General features: G+C 46.4%; 1 protein-coding gene across 1 annotated transcript in view; it reads right to left on the reverse strand.

Moving 5' to 3' along the window:
- Positions 1 to 15,958, reverse strand: part of csmd3b (CUB and Sushi multiple domains 3b) — a 2,394,280-nt gene that overhangs the window by 148,317 nt on the left and 2,230,005 nt on the right. Inside the window, exons 53-54 of the mRNA XM_038809755.1 lie at positions 3,281 to 3,427; positions 2,990 to 3,178 (exon numbers count right to left, since the gene is read on the reverse strand). Coding sequence (XP_038665683.1) covers positions 2,990 to 3,178; positions 3,281 to 3,427 — 336 coding nt within the window. The remainder of the gene's footprint in view (positions 1 to 2,989; positions 3,179 to 3,280; positions 3,428 to 15,958) is intronic.

A 15,958-nucleotide genomic window follows, 5' to 3' on the forward strand; every position in this document is an offset into this window, starting at 1 on the left:
TGTGAGATCTAGAACCATGATCACAGTCTCATAATGAGAGGTAGGCCATTTAGGATTGAGATGGGAGGAATTTTTTCACTCAGAGGGCAGAAAATCCTTCAAAGTATCAATCCAGAGGACTGGTGAGGCTTAATCATTGAGAATATTCAAAACAGAGATTGCTAGATTTCTAGATATTAAAGATAGGAAGGGCTATGGGGATAGTGCAGGAAGATGGCATGGAGAGAGATCAGTTGTGTTCTAACACTCCCCTGGTTTTCTTTACAGTGACCCTATGTCTAGACCAAATCATTATTAGTTATAGGCTGGGATTCTCTGATCCTAGTTTGCCCCACCACTGCTGCCAGCGACAATGGAGAATTTGACGTTCAGCCCTAGTCCATTCACTGCAGGGAGATTGTAGAATCCTGCTGGCATCAACAGACAGAGAATTCCAGCCATAACGGTAGCACAGTGGTTAGCACTGTTGCTTCACAGTGCCAGGGTCCAGGGTTTGATTCCCGGCTTGGGTCACTGTCTGTGCGGAGTCTGCACGTTGTCCGTGTCCTTGCGTGGGTTTCCTCCGGGTGCTCCGGTTTCCTCCCACAAGTCCCGAAGGACGAAGTGTTAGGTGAAGTGGACATTCTGAATTCTGAACATATAGAATAGAACTATATAGAACAGTACAGCACAGAACAGGCCCTTCGGCCCTCTATGTTGTGCCGAGCAATGATCACCCTACTCAAACCCACGTATCCATCCTATACCCATCACCCAACAACCCCCCCCCCCTTAACCTTACTTTTTAGGACACTACGGGCAATTTAGCATGGCCAATCCACCTAGCCCGCACATCTTTGGACTGTGGGAGGAAACCGGAGCACCCGGAGGAAACCCACGCACACACGGGGAGGACGTGCAGACTCCGCACAGACAGTGACCCAGCCGGGAATCGAACCTGGGACCCTGGAGCTGTGAAGCATTTGTGCTAACCACCATGCTACCGTGCTGCCCATCAACATGTGCCGGAATGTGGTGACTAGGGGCTTTTCACATTACCTTCATTGCCGTGTTAATGTAATCCTACTTGTGACAATAAAGATTATTATTATTATAGTTGAATAGCAAAGCAAGCTTAAGGGGCTGAATGACACATTCCTGTTCTTATTCCTTATGTTCCCAACATTACCTGGTTAAATACACAACTGACCCCCCCCCCCCCCCAATCATACCTCTGGTCTGCTGACTAACCCAAACACTCCCCCCCCCCCCCCCCCCCCCCCCCCAGATCTAACTATTCCTGCTGTGCTGATTCCCCTCTTGACCACCCAACTACCCTTCCCACTTGACCAGACTAACCCCCGACCCAACTACCCCTTAACCGGACTACCCGCTCTCCCAGTGAGTCCCCTCTTGATCATCTGGCTATCCTGCCCACCCGACTCAACTAACATCCCAAACTGACTACCCCCCAACCAGACCAAACGTTCTTCCAAGCCCCCCACTCCTTTACCACCTACCCATTTATATATGTTACCCATCAATCCAACTCACCCACTACCCCCTAACTACTTATCTGCTCACTTCCTCTCCCAGCTACCCATGCATCCATTCACTCATCCATTCACTAACATTCAAATCTTTCCATATAGCAGCTATTGCCATAAAAGGGACTTGTCCTATCGTCCCTCAACTCAATTCTGCTTTGACTGAGCTCTGATGGATGCTGTGCTCTGCATTTCTTTGAAAGCCGGGTTTGAATACCCCAGTAGAAATGCAGAGTTAAGTCAAGTAGGAGGAAATTCATCCAAAAATCATTGTCGCTGCTCGGAAGATCCAGGCCAAGCAACTTGTCTGTTTGTTCGAGATTAACCATTCATCTTTGCCCTTTTGCTGTGTATATTGCCATAACACCTCACAACCACTACATGATGTAACTGCACAGCTCAATACTTTGTATTATAGTAGTTGTAAAACATGTACATAAGACATTATCAATTTGTGCAAAGTACATCAGTTTTACAAATGAGTCCAGGCAGCTAGTTGGCATTGTTACTGCTTATGATCTTGTCTGCTAGTGCAATATTTCTCAACAGTGCTTGTTTCTGGTTGAGAACTTCTCTCTCTTTCTCTGCTGGAATGTGTGCTTCATTTAAAACAATGATTTTCATCTTTAGGTCCAATCTTTCCTCCAGTGTGTGCTCCAATATTCCCTTTATCTTTATATGCTGGATTTATATGATTTGGCATGATGCTCATCAAAGTTGGTACCTACTTACAACAATGGAGAGTTATAAGAGACTTTGGACAGCTACATAAAGTTTCTTTTTGTAGGGCGACAGACAATGCAATCTTGCAGATAGCACAAACTGCTGCTTTTCTACATTGGTGGTGGAGGGAGTGAATGTTTAAGGTGGTAAATGGGGTGCCAATCAAGCAAGCTGCTTTCCACTGGGTGGTGTTGAGCTTCTTGAGTGTAGTTTCTGCTACAGTCATCCAGGCAACTGCAGAGTATTCCATCACACAACTGACTTGTGCCTTGTTAATGGTGGCAATGCTTTGGGTAGTCAGATGGTGAGTTATTCGCCACTGAGTCCCCAACTGTGACCTGTTCTTGTAGCCACAATATTTATAGGGCTGGCCCAGTTCAGTTTCTGGTCAATAGTAACCCCCAGGATAGTGCATTGACTGTCAAGGGGAGATGGTTAGATTCTCTTTTGTTGCTGTATAGTTAACTGTGTTAATGGTTCTAAAGAAACATGAACCTGCTTTAAATTAAAATTTGACAGCAATTAATGGTACAACTCAGCTTTCTGGACTCATATTTTTAATGTGACACCTGGATATTTGTTAGTTAAATAAAATGATCTTTTTTCTCCAAACACAAAAGAGGAGAATTGTAGTTCGAAAGGGAAAGAAACAAAAGGTTGTTGTCAGGAGAAAATTAGATTTGTCGTGTGTGCCTGCTATATTTTAAAGGAACATCCACCAGAGCTCATGATATGTTTACCTTGACAGGCTGGGACAGGTACATTCCAAGAGTAAAATCCATACGGTGATTTTCTGCACAGAGCAGTGTTATTTCCAATAAGTCTGTAGCCTCGCTCACATGCCCAGCGAACAACACTGTTGAGCTGTCCTCCCGTTTGCCTGAGTATTAGACCATGGGGAGGAGATTCTGGAGTGCTGCAGTAATAAGCTGGAAACAAACCAGAATGACAGGTATTAGATCTGCATTCAGTTGCCTCGGATTTGGTGGGGTTCCAAAAGGGAATCGTATGAAATTAAATTAATCACCTACCAACATATCGGATTCGAAAGCCTTTTTTGTTAGTACCGTGATCAGCTGACCAGCGAAGAAAAAGTTGGTGGCCGTTGCTGGTGACATTGAAAGGGGAAGAATAGTCTCCACTGAAGGAGTTCAGCAATGGGCTATGGCTGTTCGGACCTTGGTGGAAACAGATAATTAACATGCAAAATTTAATCTACAATTAAATTGAACAATAAATTTTAATGAATAAATGAGGTTCACAGTACAATCTAAAATCAAAGGAACACACTGTTTTGAATATCATGAAATTACAAAGTGAGATGACAGATCAAATGTTGAATAATGAACTGTGATCAATAGCTTTGCACTTCAAGCATCGACTGTAGATCATACAGTGCTAGCAATAATTGAAGAACTGCAATATCAGTCAAATTACATAATGGATTTTTTAATCATTCAGAACTCTTGATAACCTTCACACTGGGATATTTTATTAATAATAGTGTATTAAAAATTTGCATTTCATTTATTGTCACAAATTAAATGATGTGCTCCAAAGCACTGTTGCATGTAATCCCCAACTGTGAGACACCTATTTTATTGAATTCAATAATTTGTTACAAACCTAGCAGTCAATATTTTAGCCACAGGTTTTGTCTATTCTATAAAGGTTTCTTTACTGATGTGCTATCTAAGCAGCGTTCCTAAATTGGTATCTTAAACACTTTTCTAACATCGATAACAGTGGAGAAGGGGTGTAATTAAGTATTGGCAACTGGTTAAACTGACTTTCCAGTTCATTGCAGCATATTCACTCGGGTCAGTATATTTTATTTAGTTAAATTAAACATTTTTCAGGACCTTGATAATTTATAAAATCAAATGAAAAATTGACAGTTTTTATTTGATTTGCAATGCATATATGTGACTTTTTGTTTTGAATTCCATTGAAGCTTTCTAGTTGCATTTAGTCACCTTTAAAAACGAAGGAATGATTTTCACTCCATTAGTATGGGGGTATTCAATTGCCAAAAATCTGAAAAGACGTCTAAATTAACACTGCAAAGTATATTTTAAAAGAATTCTCAATTGCTTTTGTGCAGCCGCCATGGCAAAAGATTTTGAAGTTACGTGAAGAAAAGAAATGGATAGGTGTGACACAAAGGCACAACAAATAAAAACATATTCTATCTAAAATATCATTGCATAAAAAATTGAAAACAACTGTGACAGAGAAGCAGAGATGCAGAAGCATCTTAAAAAATGTGGCTACCATTGGTTTTGTGCCGTTTTTGTAATAGTGGTGCAATGTAAACATTTTAAGGAGTGGTTTCTCCATTGCCTACAATTGTGGCATCCTCGTCTGCATCACGGGCTCCCACAGCACACATACTGACCGGACCCACTCCCCATCAGACACCCCCTCCACATAAGGGGCGAAATTCTCCGACCCCCAGCAGGGTCGGAGAATCGCCTGGGGCCGCCGAAAATCCCGCCACCGCCGTGGCAGAGATTCTCCGCCACCCGGGAAGTGGCGGTCGCAGGAATCTCGCCACTCCGATCAGCGAGGCCCCTGCGGTGATTCTCTGGCCTGGATGGCCGAAGTCCCGCCGCTGGGAGGCCTCTCCCGCCGCCGAGGTTTGAACCACCTCTGTAACAGCGGGATCAGCGGCGCGAGCGGGCCCCCGGGGTCCTGGGGGGGCAGGGGGCGATCGAACCCCGGGGGGTTCCCCCACGGTGGCCAGGCCCGCGATCGTGCCCCCCCGCTCAGACTCCGGGCCAGTGCCATGGGTGCACTATTTCTCTTCCACGGCTGCCACGGCCTCCGCCATGGCGGAAGCGGAAGAGAAACCCACATCGCGCACGCGCCGGTGGTGACGTCAGCAGCAGCTGGCCGCTGACGTCACCGCTGGTGCATGCGCCGACCGGCGAAAGCCTTTCTGCCAGCCCCGCTGCCGGAGGCGCCGGTTTTTTGTGCCAGTCTTCTGGTGCCAACCGCTCCGGCGCGGGGCTGGCCCCCAAAGGTGCGGAGAATTCCCCATCTTTGGGGAGGCCCAATCCCTGAGTGGTTGGCGCCACTCCCCTACACCGGGACACTCCGTCACGCCGGGTAGGGGAGAATCCCGTCCCAGATCCCCACATCAGAGATCCCCACATCCGTCACCCCTGCCTGAAAGGGCAGCATGGTAGCACAGTGGTTAGCACAGTGGTTAGCACGGTTGCTTCACACATCCAGGGTCCCAGGTTCGATTCCCGGCTTGGGTCACTGTCTGTGTGGAGTCTGCACATTCTCCCCGTGTATGCGTGTGTTTCCTCCAGGTGCTTCGGATTCCTCCCACAGTCCAAAGATGTGCAGGTTAGGTGGATTGGCCATGCTAAAATTGCACTTAGTACCAAAAAAAAATTTAGGTGGGGTTGCTGGGTTACGGTGATAATGTGAGCTTGGGTAGGATGCTCCTTCTAAGGGCCGGTGCAGATTCAAAGTGCCGAATGGCTTCCTTCTGCACTGTAAATTCTATGATTGTATGAATTCTGAAGAGCAGTCCAGGCTGGAGAGTAAAAAATTATGGCATTTTCACTTACCCTTCCCTGCTATTTCTAACAAAGTATTTAAAGTGGTAGCTGTCATAAGTGTCAGAGGCTTCCTCGAAAGCCAAGTAAACATCAAAGAACTTCAAATCCCTTGATAGCCTTTGAAATCAAATTTTCCATTTAATTTCACACAGCAATACATTGCACTCGCCACTGATTGACAGATTTATTGGTCCAGACACAGCTGCTTAGCGGGGTTTCTGTATTTATCTTTCCCTTCACGCTTGAATACATCTCACTTACACTGCTTCGAGGATAAGCAGAATGTTTATAAATGCTCTTGCTACGATTGACAGCTCCTCACCACATCAAAAGGAGCCAGGTGCTTTCACTTCCTCTTTTTTCCAGCAGAAAGAGAAAGCTGAAAGTTTTGCTTTTCAAAGGCTGTCCAGGTGTTCAAAGCCCTTTGAAGTGCACTTGCTTTCAGGGAAGCTTCTGACACTTGTAACTGCTGCTGCTTTAAACATATTTGGCTGAAGCAGCAGCCACTAGGGAAGGGTAATGCAGATTTTTTCCCTCCACTGACTGGACTGCTCTGCAGATTTCAGACAGGGGTGACTGATGGGGGTCTCTAATTGGGGGGGGGGGGGTCGAGTCACCCTCATGCATGCATGCTGTGTGGGTAGCAATCCGTTATCCATGGAGGTGGGGGGAATGACTATCGCTGGACCATTTTGAGTGGGCAGCCCAGTACCGGGACTCTGACGGAATCCAGCGAGCTATTTCCCATGTATAAATTAGCATGGTGAAGGGGAGAGACCCACACACCGGACCCACTCCTAGAGACAGCAGAGACCAGCAGTGATTCTCTTCTGGCCCATCAGCTCCAGAACAGAGAATCCTGGCCTAAATGTTGATATAAATTTAGCCAAACAAGAAGTAATAAAAATACCATCAACTGTAAAGGCAGCTTTCCAAATATACACGGTCAACTCTTCACAACTGCTTCAGCTCCAGTCCATGTCCAGGAATGCTAAGGCTCAGAGTTCCGGAATACAACGGTGTCAAGCCAATGGTTTTTCGATAAAATGGGTTTGCAGGTCAAAGTCATGGGCTTATAGGGCCTCTATTTACTGTAATTGGAGGCCCAACTGTTTCCCCTGGCAAGTCACAATTTCAGTGAAATGCAAAACGGGCATGGTGCCAGAAATCTATGGACTGGATTCACTGCATCCCACACCAAAATCGTGTTCGGTGGTGGGGTGGAGAATCCATTTTCCCGCATGAAATTGGGACCGGGGCCGTTCCACTGCACTTGAGGAGTACGCCGTGCCGAGCATCCACCACCTCAGGCCATTGTCTGAGGCCCGCCCCACTATTCTCCATCTCCGACCACCCGAATTCCCGACTGCGTGATTGTAACATGGTCCTGCCATTCGGGAACCTCGCATGGCAGCTGCAGACTCAGTCTGGGGCCACCACAGTTAGGGGGAGGACCAATCGGAGGGTGGGGGGGGGTCTTCATTCGGGACTGGGGGCTATGTGGGCGGGCGATCCGGGACGGGCGAGCGGCCGACGCGAGGCACTACTTCGGTGGTCGAGGTCCGCAGCCTGAGTCTGCCATGGAGCACTGCGCGGCCACTGGAGGCCGCCACCATACGCATGCGCGGCCTCTGACCCGGAAGTGCGGGAGGCCGTATCGGCAGCTACTCTCCGATAGCTGCCTGCTAGCTCCTGCAAGACGGTGAATCTGTGGCCTTTTGACGCCAGTTTTCCTGGCGTAAAAGACCACAGTTTTCAGAACGGCGTGGGGACATAGTCCCAATAATCCAGTCCTAGGTACTGGCCAAATTGTCCTGATTTTTACTCTTGTGGAAATTGGTACTCAATGAAACCAAGGATCAGGTAAAAATACTCGATAACGATTACACCATTCTTATATGTTTTTTACTCTGAACAAAATAAAACAGATCCTCATCAATTAAGGAACACTTGGCAATAATTCATTATCCCGATCTCAGTAATAACGTCAGTAGATGTGCAGGGAAAGAGGTGGAAATTAGGTCGGAATTTGGGTCCTTCTTGTCCCAGCTTTCCTGCTCGTTTCCACTGGTCTTTGTTTAAGATGGATGCCCCAATGAAGGGAGGTATATAAGAGAGAGGTTGTGTTTAGGACAGGGGATTCCCAAATTGCAAGTTCTAGTTGCTGATCAGGGAAAATATAGGAGGGTCAGAATATAAACTTACAGTTTGTGAAATCTGAACCCACCTGGACAGGGCTGGGGGGTTGGGGTGAGGTGTGGGGGAGGTGTGTGTGTGGGGGGAGGGGGTTATTTTCACAGGTCGTAACTGTACTCCTGATAATCTTCCAAATGTTAACAGCGCTCTTCAGTTCCTTTCCCAAAGGGAAAATACAGATGTGCTGCAGCCATTTTCCAGGGGCAGCCCTGATGGTAGTATTTCCAGTCTCCTGTCAGGCTTAGGTACACCTTACTATTTGGGGAACCCACTCGCATCATTTAAATTATCTCCCCTTGTCATCAAACTTGGGCCTCACTCTACACACAAAAAAGGATCCATATATGTATCCTTGTTTTCCCAGCTTGAGACTTCACTCCATAAGCGGAGAACTCAGGAGCAACCCCACTGCAAATTAAATGAAACATATTGTTACTTATTTCACACACTCTGATTTTCCAACAAGGGTCATTCCAGTATAATCAGGAGTGAGGGGGCAGTCTGGCTGACTTTTCTCCAATTTTCTTTAACACAAAGGAAACTTGCAATGTCTGTACCTCTAGCAGCATGGCACTGGGGATTGAAGCCGAAACCTCTTGGTCTGTATGTTATAAACCACACTGTGACATGTGTTTCTTATTTGGTGGGCAACTGCGGAAGCCCTTGCATTATTTAACTGTGGATCACCAATATGAAAATTCCTTGCCATGATTTTGTTTGATACATCATTAAGAAAATAGGTGAAGTAAAAGCTGAATCCTACTCGCAATATAAAATTGACATATTATATGGAGAATAAGTTTAAGCAGGTATTTCCCGCAATATTCAAAAATTTTATGTTTTTAGAATCAATATTCTTTCCCTCAACCATCCAAGCTCTTTCACGCTAAAGATTTAGGGCTGGATTCTCTGATTTTGAGTCTATGTCCGGAGGAAGTGTCTAGTTTTACGATTAAAAGGTCGGCGGTGTCCTCACACTGATGCTCCGCCCGGTGGGGGGCTAGCAGCCATGCCACGTAAAAACCCCGGCATTCCTGACAGAAACGGCTGGAGAATTGCCGGGTCTATGGTCGGCATGCACACAGAGATGACCTGCAGCGGTCGCGCCGTACAACATGGCGCCGGCCGCGCACAGACTCGGCCTGCCAGATAGTCCCCCTCTCCACCCCGGACCAATGCCCCCCTACCCCAAGTCCCCGCTGAAGCCCCCCAGCCAGGGCTCCCCCCCCCCCACCCCGAGTGCGGTGACGCTGGACACATTCCGCAGCCGCCATGAGAGGTTGATGAAAACTCAGAGGACATGTGTCCCAATCCATCGGGAAGTCAGCCCATCGGCAGAGCATCGGGGGAGGGCCTTTAGGGTGACATCCTGAGGCCGTCCCAACAGCATGCAGCGTACTCACCGATGATGCCATTTTGGAGCATCCGAAACAGACGTCGCCCCCGTTTCAGAGTCAAAAGGGATTCTCCGCCCGATCGCCGAATATAATTTTGGCATTAGCAAGCAGAGAATCCTAGCCAATATCGTCTTCCTCCACCCTCCCAGGTTTGAGTTTGAAATATTCTCCTTGTAATATGTCAGATTCATATTGCTGCTTGTTCCTTTTGTCCATGAAGGTCCTACATGTCTATCTTTTGCAGACTGAAAGCTGCTTAGTAATGATAGAAGAAAGTGTATTCAGGATTATTAAAGATGAGCAAACAGAAAGACACTTTAAACAGATTTAATCTCACTTCCACAAGTCAAATTTGTTACAGTATGACTGATGGAATTTAATCCAGGTGACAGGAATCTTGACTGCCAGCAAGAAAGCTAGTGAGAGCCCTGATTTGGCCCTTGATGAGGAAGTGCCTTAAAGACACTTCAGTGGCCGATCTCAAGATGTCCCCATAATTAAGGGGCACTGGGATGGAAATCTGGCCCCCTGAGAGCTGCAAGGCAATCAGAAGCCAGCAGGTCTCTATTGCAGACAGTGGCAGCCAGAGTGGTCAATGCATCCACCAGAGGTCCAGGATCAGTAAGGGACCGCAGGCAAATAAATGAAGGCAGGATACTAGTAGGGAAGGGGGTGACTTTAAACAACGGCACTCCTCCCCGTCCCATCCCAATAACCTCCCCCTGTTTCCAGCTCCCTCGATCAGACATATAGAAGGCCCACTCCTGGGAGTCTTCAAGCAAACCCAATTAGGGTTAGTTTTTCAGGATTCGCACATGGCGACATCCCTGCATGTTGGATGAATACTTGCAGCAGTAGGGTGATGCACTGAAGTGGGCATTACTCGCCCACTTAAGGGCCTCAGTTAGCTCTGGGCAGGGAGGCTGTCATGAAACTTAACCCCCAGACTTAATCAGGTGAAAAGGTGATGAAGATCCCACCTTGCACCCTCCTGTCGCCAAACTTCAGGGGTGGGGCACGCTATTCCTTCCAGTAAGTTTCTTTGGTTGAGAGGGAAGACAAGCACAATGGGACAGGACTGAGAATTTCATGAAAATTACTAATTCGGAACAGATTAAAAATAATACTGTAGGGATGTTAAATTTGAGAAAGAAAGATAATTTTATTTTTCTTAAGGTGGGCAGTTCTGATGAGACACTCTGAGTTGCATTAATGGTGAAACTTGTGCCACTGTAATTTTAAATTATTCACAAATAAGCATTTTGACCAGCATCATGCTATATTTGAACTGTTTCTTAAAATTAAATGCACACTGCGACAAAAGACTTTCAATGTGGCCAAAATAATTCACAAAGTTTGCCTATTTGGTTATGTATTCTGTAAACAAAATGTCCTTGCCTCCATGTACTTCTGTTGGTAATTAGCATTTAAATTGCATTATTTTTCTGCCTAAAGCCAAAGTCCAAACGCCTTTGATGCAAGTGAATTGCAATGCCATCTAGGGATTGTTTTCACGTTTGAGGTTATTCCACTCCCTAAGTTAAAATAATTATGTTTGTTTTAAAATAATTTAGCATTCAGGCAGGTTACAAAACATCCCTTTGACATATAATTAAGAAACGAAATGGACGAGGGATGTCCATCTATGCATCACAAATGATGGAAAAGGAAGATTCTCTGATCTCTTGGACCTTAGTTTGAATGATAAACTGAATATTCCCTTGGGTTAGAACTTCCTTTGATAACTAACCATATAGTCAGACTCTCCTTTAAAATCCAAGTGTTTAACTGGAGATCTTAGTACTGAACCTCCTGCACACATATTCAAGGTGCACTACAGTTTGCTGTTAAATATGATGAAGAGTTGAAACTCCTCGGCTGTGAAAGTGGAGCCAATTTCAGAAACAGTCAATTCTTAGATGTTGTGTATTGTGACACTCTGTCACAACTTGTCGACGTTGGCGGCATAGTCATTGAATGCATGAGTTGGAAATCCAACCATCTTAAGTGGGTATCCACAGCAATTAAAAATCACTCCCATTAAGGGCCGCAAAATCGATGTAGCGTCTTGTCTACGGATGGCCCTTCCACTCCTGAGGCTGTAGTTCAGTTGCAGGTGGAAGGGTCTGCTGCATCTGGCAATGTTCGCAAAGGCTGACTACACTCTCTGGGTGAGATTTACAGACCACCCTGCCGCGTGTTTTTCAACGGCGGAGGTGGCCCACAAGCGAGTTCTACTGGTCACACCGTTGTCAATAGGATTTTCCATTGACTGCACCCCTCGTCGCTGTCGTGGGACCGGAATTTCCTGCCGGTGTGAACAGCAGGCAAATCCCACCCTCTATTTCTCTGTCTATACCGGACCACTAAATGTAGCTCCTAGCCAACATAGTCATCTTGGTTTGGCCAGGCTGTACGCTCAGCAACTCCTGAAGAAGTAGTTGTCCCCCTAGGGGTGGCACTATCTCTCTGCACCCCCACAATAGAACCCTGGCTTCATCGGTAATTTAATCCCTAGGCTTGAAGTAAGGCCTGACTTGCTCTGATTTATCAAAATGCCAGGCGGTGAGAATTATTCTTTTTACCTTCGATGAAACCGGGTTCCTGTCATCATCGTGGTCTGGGCTGACAAAATGGGTAGAGTGTTGAGCAAAGTCAGAGCCAGGACGATCTTCGTCCTGGAATGGAGGCTCAGATAACTTGGGCGGGATTCTCCGACCCCCCGCTGGGTCGGAGAATCGCCAGCGGGGGGGGGGGGGGGGGGGGGCGTGAATCCCGCCCCACCGCTCCGACGCCGGCTGCCGAATTCTCAGGCGCCGGTTTTCAGACGGTGGCGGGGATCCCGCCGCGCTGGTCGGAGTCCATTGGCAGCGGCCCCCCAGGCAATTCTCCGGGCCCTGATGGGTCGAGCGGCCGCCCGTTTCCGGCCAGTCCCACCGGCGTGAAATGGACATGATCCATCCCGGCGTGACCTGGCTTGTTGGCCGTCGAGCGGGGTCTTCGGTGAAGGGGGCACGGGGGGATCCAGCCTCAGGAGGGTGCCCCACGGTGGCCTGGCCCACGATCGGGGCCCACCGATCTGCGGGCGGGCCTGTGCTGTGGGGGCACTCTTTCCCTCCACACTGGCCTCTGTAAGGCTCCGCCATGGCTGGTGTGGAGAAGAAACCCCCTGCATATGCGCAGGAAACACGCCGGCGGTTCTGCGCATGCGCCACTCCAGCGCATGCGCCACTCCAGCGCATGCGCCAACTCATGCTGGCGGGGGGGGGGGGGGTCAGAGAATCCCGCCCCTGGTCTGTGTCAAAAAGTATGAGAACATGCAATCAACACTAATGAATATTTTTGTACTGTGGCCGACGCGATTGGTGAACCGTTTTTTTCCTTGTGGAAAAGGCCAAGTAACGGTTTATGGTCTGAGACGTTGGTGAAGTGGCAGCCATAAATTTATTGATGGAATTTCTTTTACAGTATAAATGACTGCCACAATATCTGTAAATATTTCCTTTCGGCATCCGATAAAGTTCTGAAAGCAAAGATGACGGCTGCTCCACGCCATCTTTCACCTTATGTAAAAGTACCACCACTATGCCATAAAGTAATGCATCGTACGTGACTATTATGGTTTGTCTGGGTTAAAATTGACAAACAAGGTCAACATTGTAAAGCCTGTTTCACTTAGTCAAAAGATTTTCTCTGGGAGTCTTCCCACTTCCATCATTGATGCCTCTTCAACAGCTGGTGCTGGGGCTCCAAAATTGTAGACACGTTGGGTAACAAATGGCCATAATAGTTGACTGTCCCTAAAAAGGACTTCAGCTCAGTCACATTCCTTGGTGCTGGCACCACATTTAACGCTTTTAGTTGTTCTCGAGTGGATGTAAGCCTTTTGCATCAACTTTGAAACCTACATGTTTGGCCTCATCGTCCTGAAATATGCATTTCTCGCACTTCAGGCATACACCAACTTCTCTGAATTTCCTGAGAACTTCTTCCAAATTGGCACAAGGCTCTTCGGTGTTACCCCCATTAGTAAGACATTGCCAAGATAGACAACAACCTTTGCAGACCTTGCAGTTCAAAAGCCCATTGTTTAGCACTTTCTGTTGCTTGAGACAATTCAACCACTTTATCTAAGGGTATTCTGGTTTCTGTCAGCACCTTTTTCTGAATGATGAAGTTATTGATACTGCAGACAATTGGTCACGTACCATATCACTCTGAGAGATGGATCAAATTTGCAATGTTCAGACATCGGTCAAAGCCTGGCTAGAAAGGCAGGTACTGTTTCTCCAGGATCCCAAATGGCTGAATGGAATTTATAGCACTGCATTATAATGGGTGGCCAGGGATTGTTGTGCTCTCTCACTAGTTGCACTAACTGATCAATAGACCCAGTGTCTGGAGCCTCCTGAGATGTTAAGTTTCTCATGAGGTTATATGATTGTGGGTCATAAACTGTGAGTAATATAATTTTTTGCTCGTCTTCTGCCATGATTCCATTGGCAGCACAAAAGTATCAAAGCCTTTCTGCATATCAACCCAACTTTCAACCTCCAAATCGAATTTATCGAATTTCTCAAATAGTAGCATAGCTAATCAACTGTGGTTGATTCTTTACCTTTCAGCATGACACCAAGAGGCCATTCTTCCCCCCCCTTCTAAAAGTCAACGGCTTTCCTTTCAACTGAACTGATTTATTCTCATCGCCAATGTTGTAGCACAAGGTGATACAACAGGGCAGTGTTAAATCGCAACGGAGAGTTATTATATTTACAGATCAACAAAACTCCAATACAGGGCAAGTTCCTTCGACTCCTGGGCTTACTCTGAAGATCCCACAGAACACGGGTCCTTGTCTGACACCACATAGGTGCAAGATCACATGCTCCTTCTCCATAGGTTCAGGGTGGGTCATGTGGCCCTTGAAGGATCACCCACAAAGAGGCCACACCATCATTGGAAGATTCTGGCCTTTGATTTTAAGATTTTCACTTTTGAGCTCTGTGAGGCTGCTTTTCTCATCTTCACCACAACAAACTCCGCTCTCTTGCACTCCCGAACTTCATTTGGTCCTCCATTGGCCATCATGCCTTCAACTGTCCAGACTGCAGAATTGCCTCCCTAAACCTATTGATTCTGCAGATTTCTCCCCCTCCTTAAAACATTTCAGATGTTTTGTTAATTGATTGAGTGTTGAGTGTTGAGCTTTGTCTGATCATGCTTTCGTGTAAATTTTCCTTTATGTAATGTTTTGGGTGCTTTGGTGCTTAGGCCCCAAATTTTCAAACTGCGTCCCCACTTTTAGTGTCGCCTTTAAGGGGATAGATCCTCTTGGTATCCACCCTGTCAGATCCCCTCAGGATATCATTAGGTTGAATAAGATTATCTCTCATTCTACTAATATACATGTCCATGTTGCCCAATCTTTTTTCATAAAATAAACTCCTCATCGCAGGAGTCAGGAGAGTGGACTTTCTCTAATCTGCTTCGAATGTAATTATATCGAAGTAAGGAAACCAAAACTATACAGAATACCTACTTCAATACTCGATTCCCCTTGCTAATTAATCTTAACATTCAATTTGCCTCCTTAACCACTTGCTGTACCAGCATACCAGCTTTTAGATTCATGTATCAGGGCACTGAGGTCTCTCTATACTGTAGAATTTGGAAATCTCTCTCGTTTAAACAATATAATTATTTTTTATTCTTCCTGCAAAAATGGACAAGTTCATACATTCCCACAACCTTTTATCCACTCACTTAAACTACCTACATCTCTTTGCAGCCTGCTTTGTGTCATCTTTGTGTCATCAGCAAATTTAGCAACCGTAGATTCCATCCGTTCATCCAAGTCACTGACTAAATAGTTGAGTCCCCAGCGCTGTTCCCTGTGACACTCCATTAGTTACAGCTTGCCAACCGAAAATGCCGCATGTATCTCTTACTCTCTGCTATCCATGCTAATATATTTCTCCCTCCGCAATGAGCTCTTATTTTGTGTAAAAATGTTGACGTGGCACATTATCAAATGCTTTTTAGAAATCCAAGTGCACTACATCCACAGATTCTCTTTATCCATGTTGATTGTTACTTCCCAAAAGAACTCCAATAAATTAGTCAAACACAAAGCCAAGAGTTTCTGGCCCTGGGTAGAGGGATCTGCTGTGTGGGATGCAGTGGGCCAGCTGAACGTCCATTGACTTTCACAGAAGCGGAAAATCCCAGCTAGAATCTATTATTAAGGAGGTTACGGCATATTAATCTAATTGGGCAGCGACAACATGGTTTTCTGAAATGGCTATTGGTTGGAGTTTATTGTAAACCTCCAACCAATAGCCATTTCAGAAAACCATAGGGCAGCACGGTGGCCTAGTGGTTAGCACAAACGCCTCACGGCGCTGAGGTCCCAGGTTCGATACCGGCTCTGGGTCACTGACCGTGTGGAGTTTGCATATTCTCCCCGTGTCTGCGTGGGTTTCGCCCCCACAACCCAAAAATGTGCAGAGTAGGTGGATTGGCCACGCTAAATTGCCCCTTA

Source organism: Scyliorhinus canicula, chromosome 10 (genome assembly GCF_902713615.1).
Source record: "Scyliorhinus canicula chromosome 10, sScyCan1.1, whole genome shotgun sequence".
Classification (NCBI taxonomy): domain Eukaryota; kingdom Metazoa; phylum Chordata; class Chondrichthyes; order Carcharhiniformes; family Scyliorhinidae; genus Scyliorhinus; species Scyliorhinus canicula.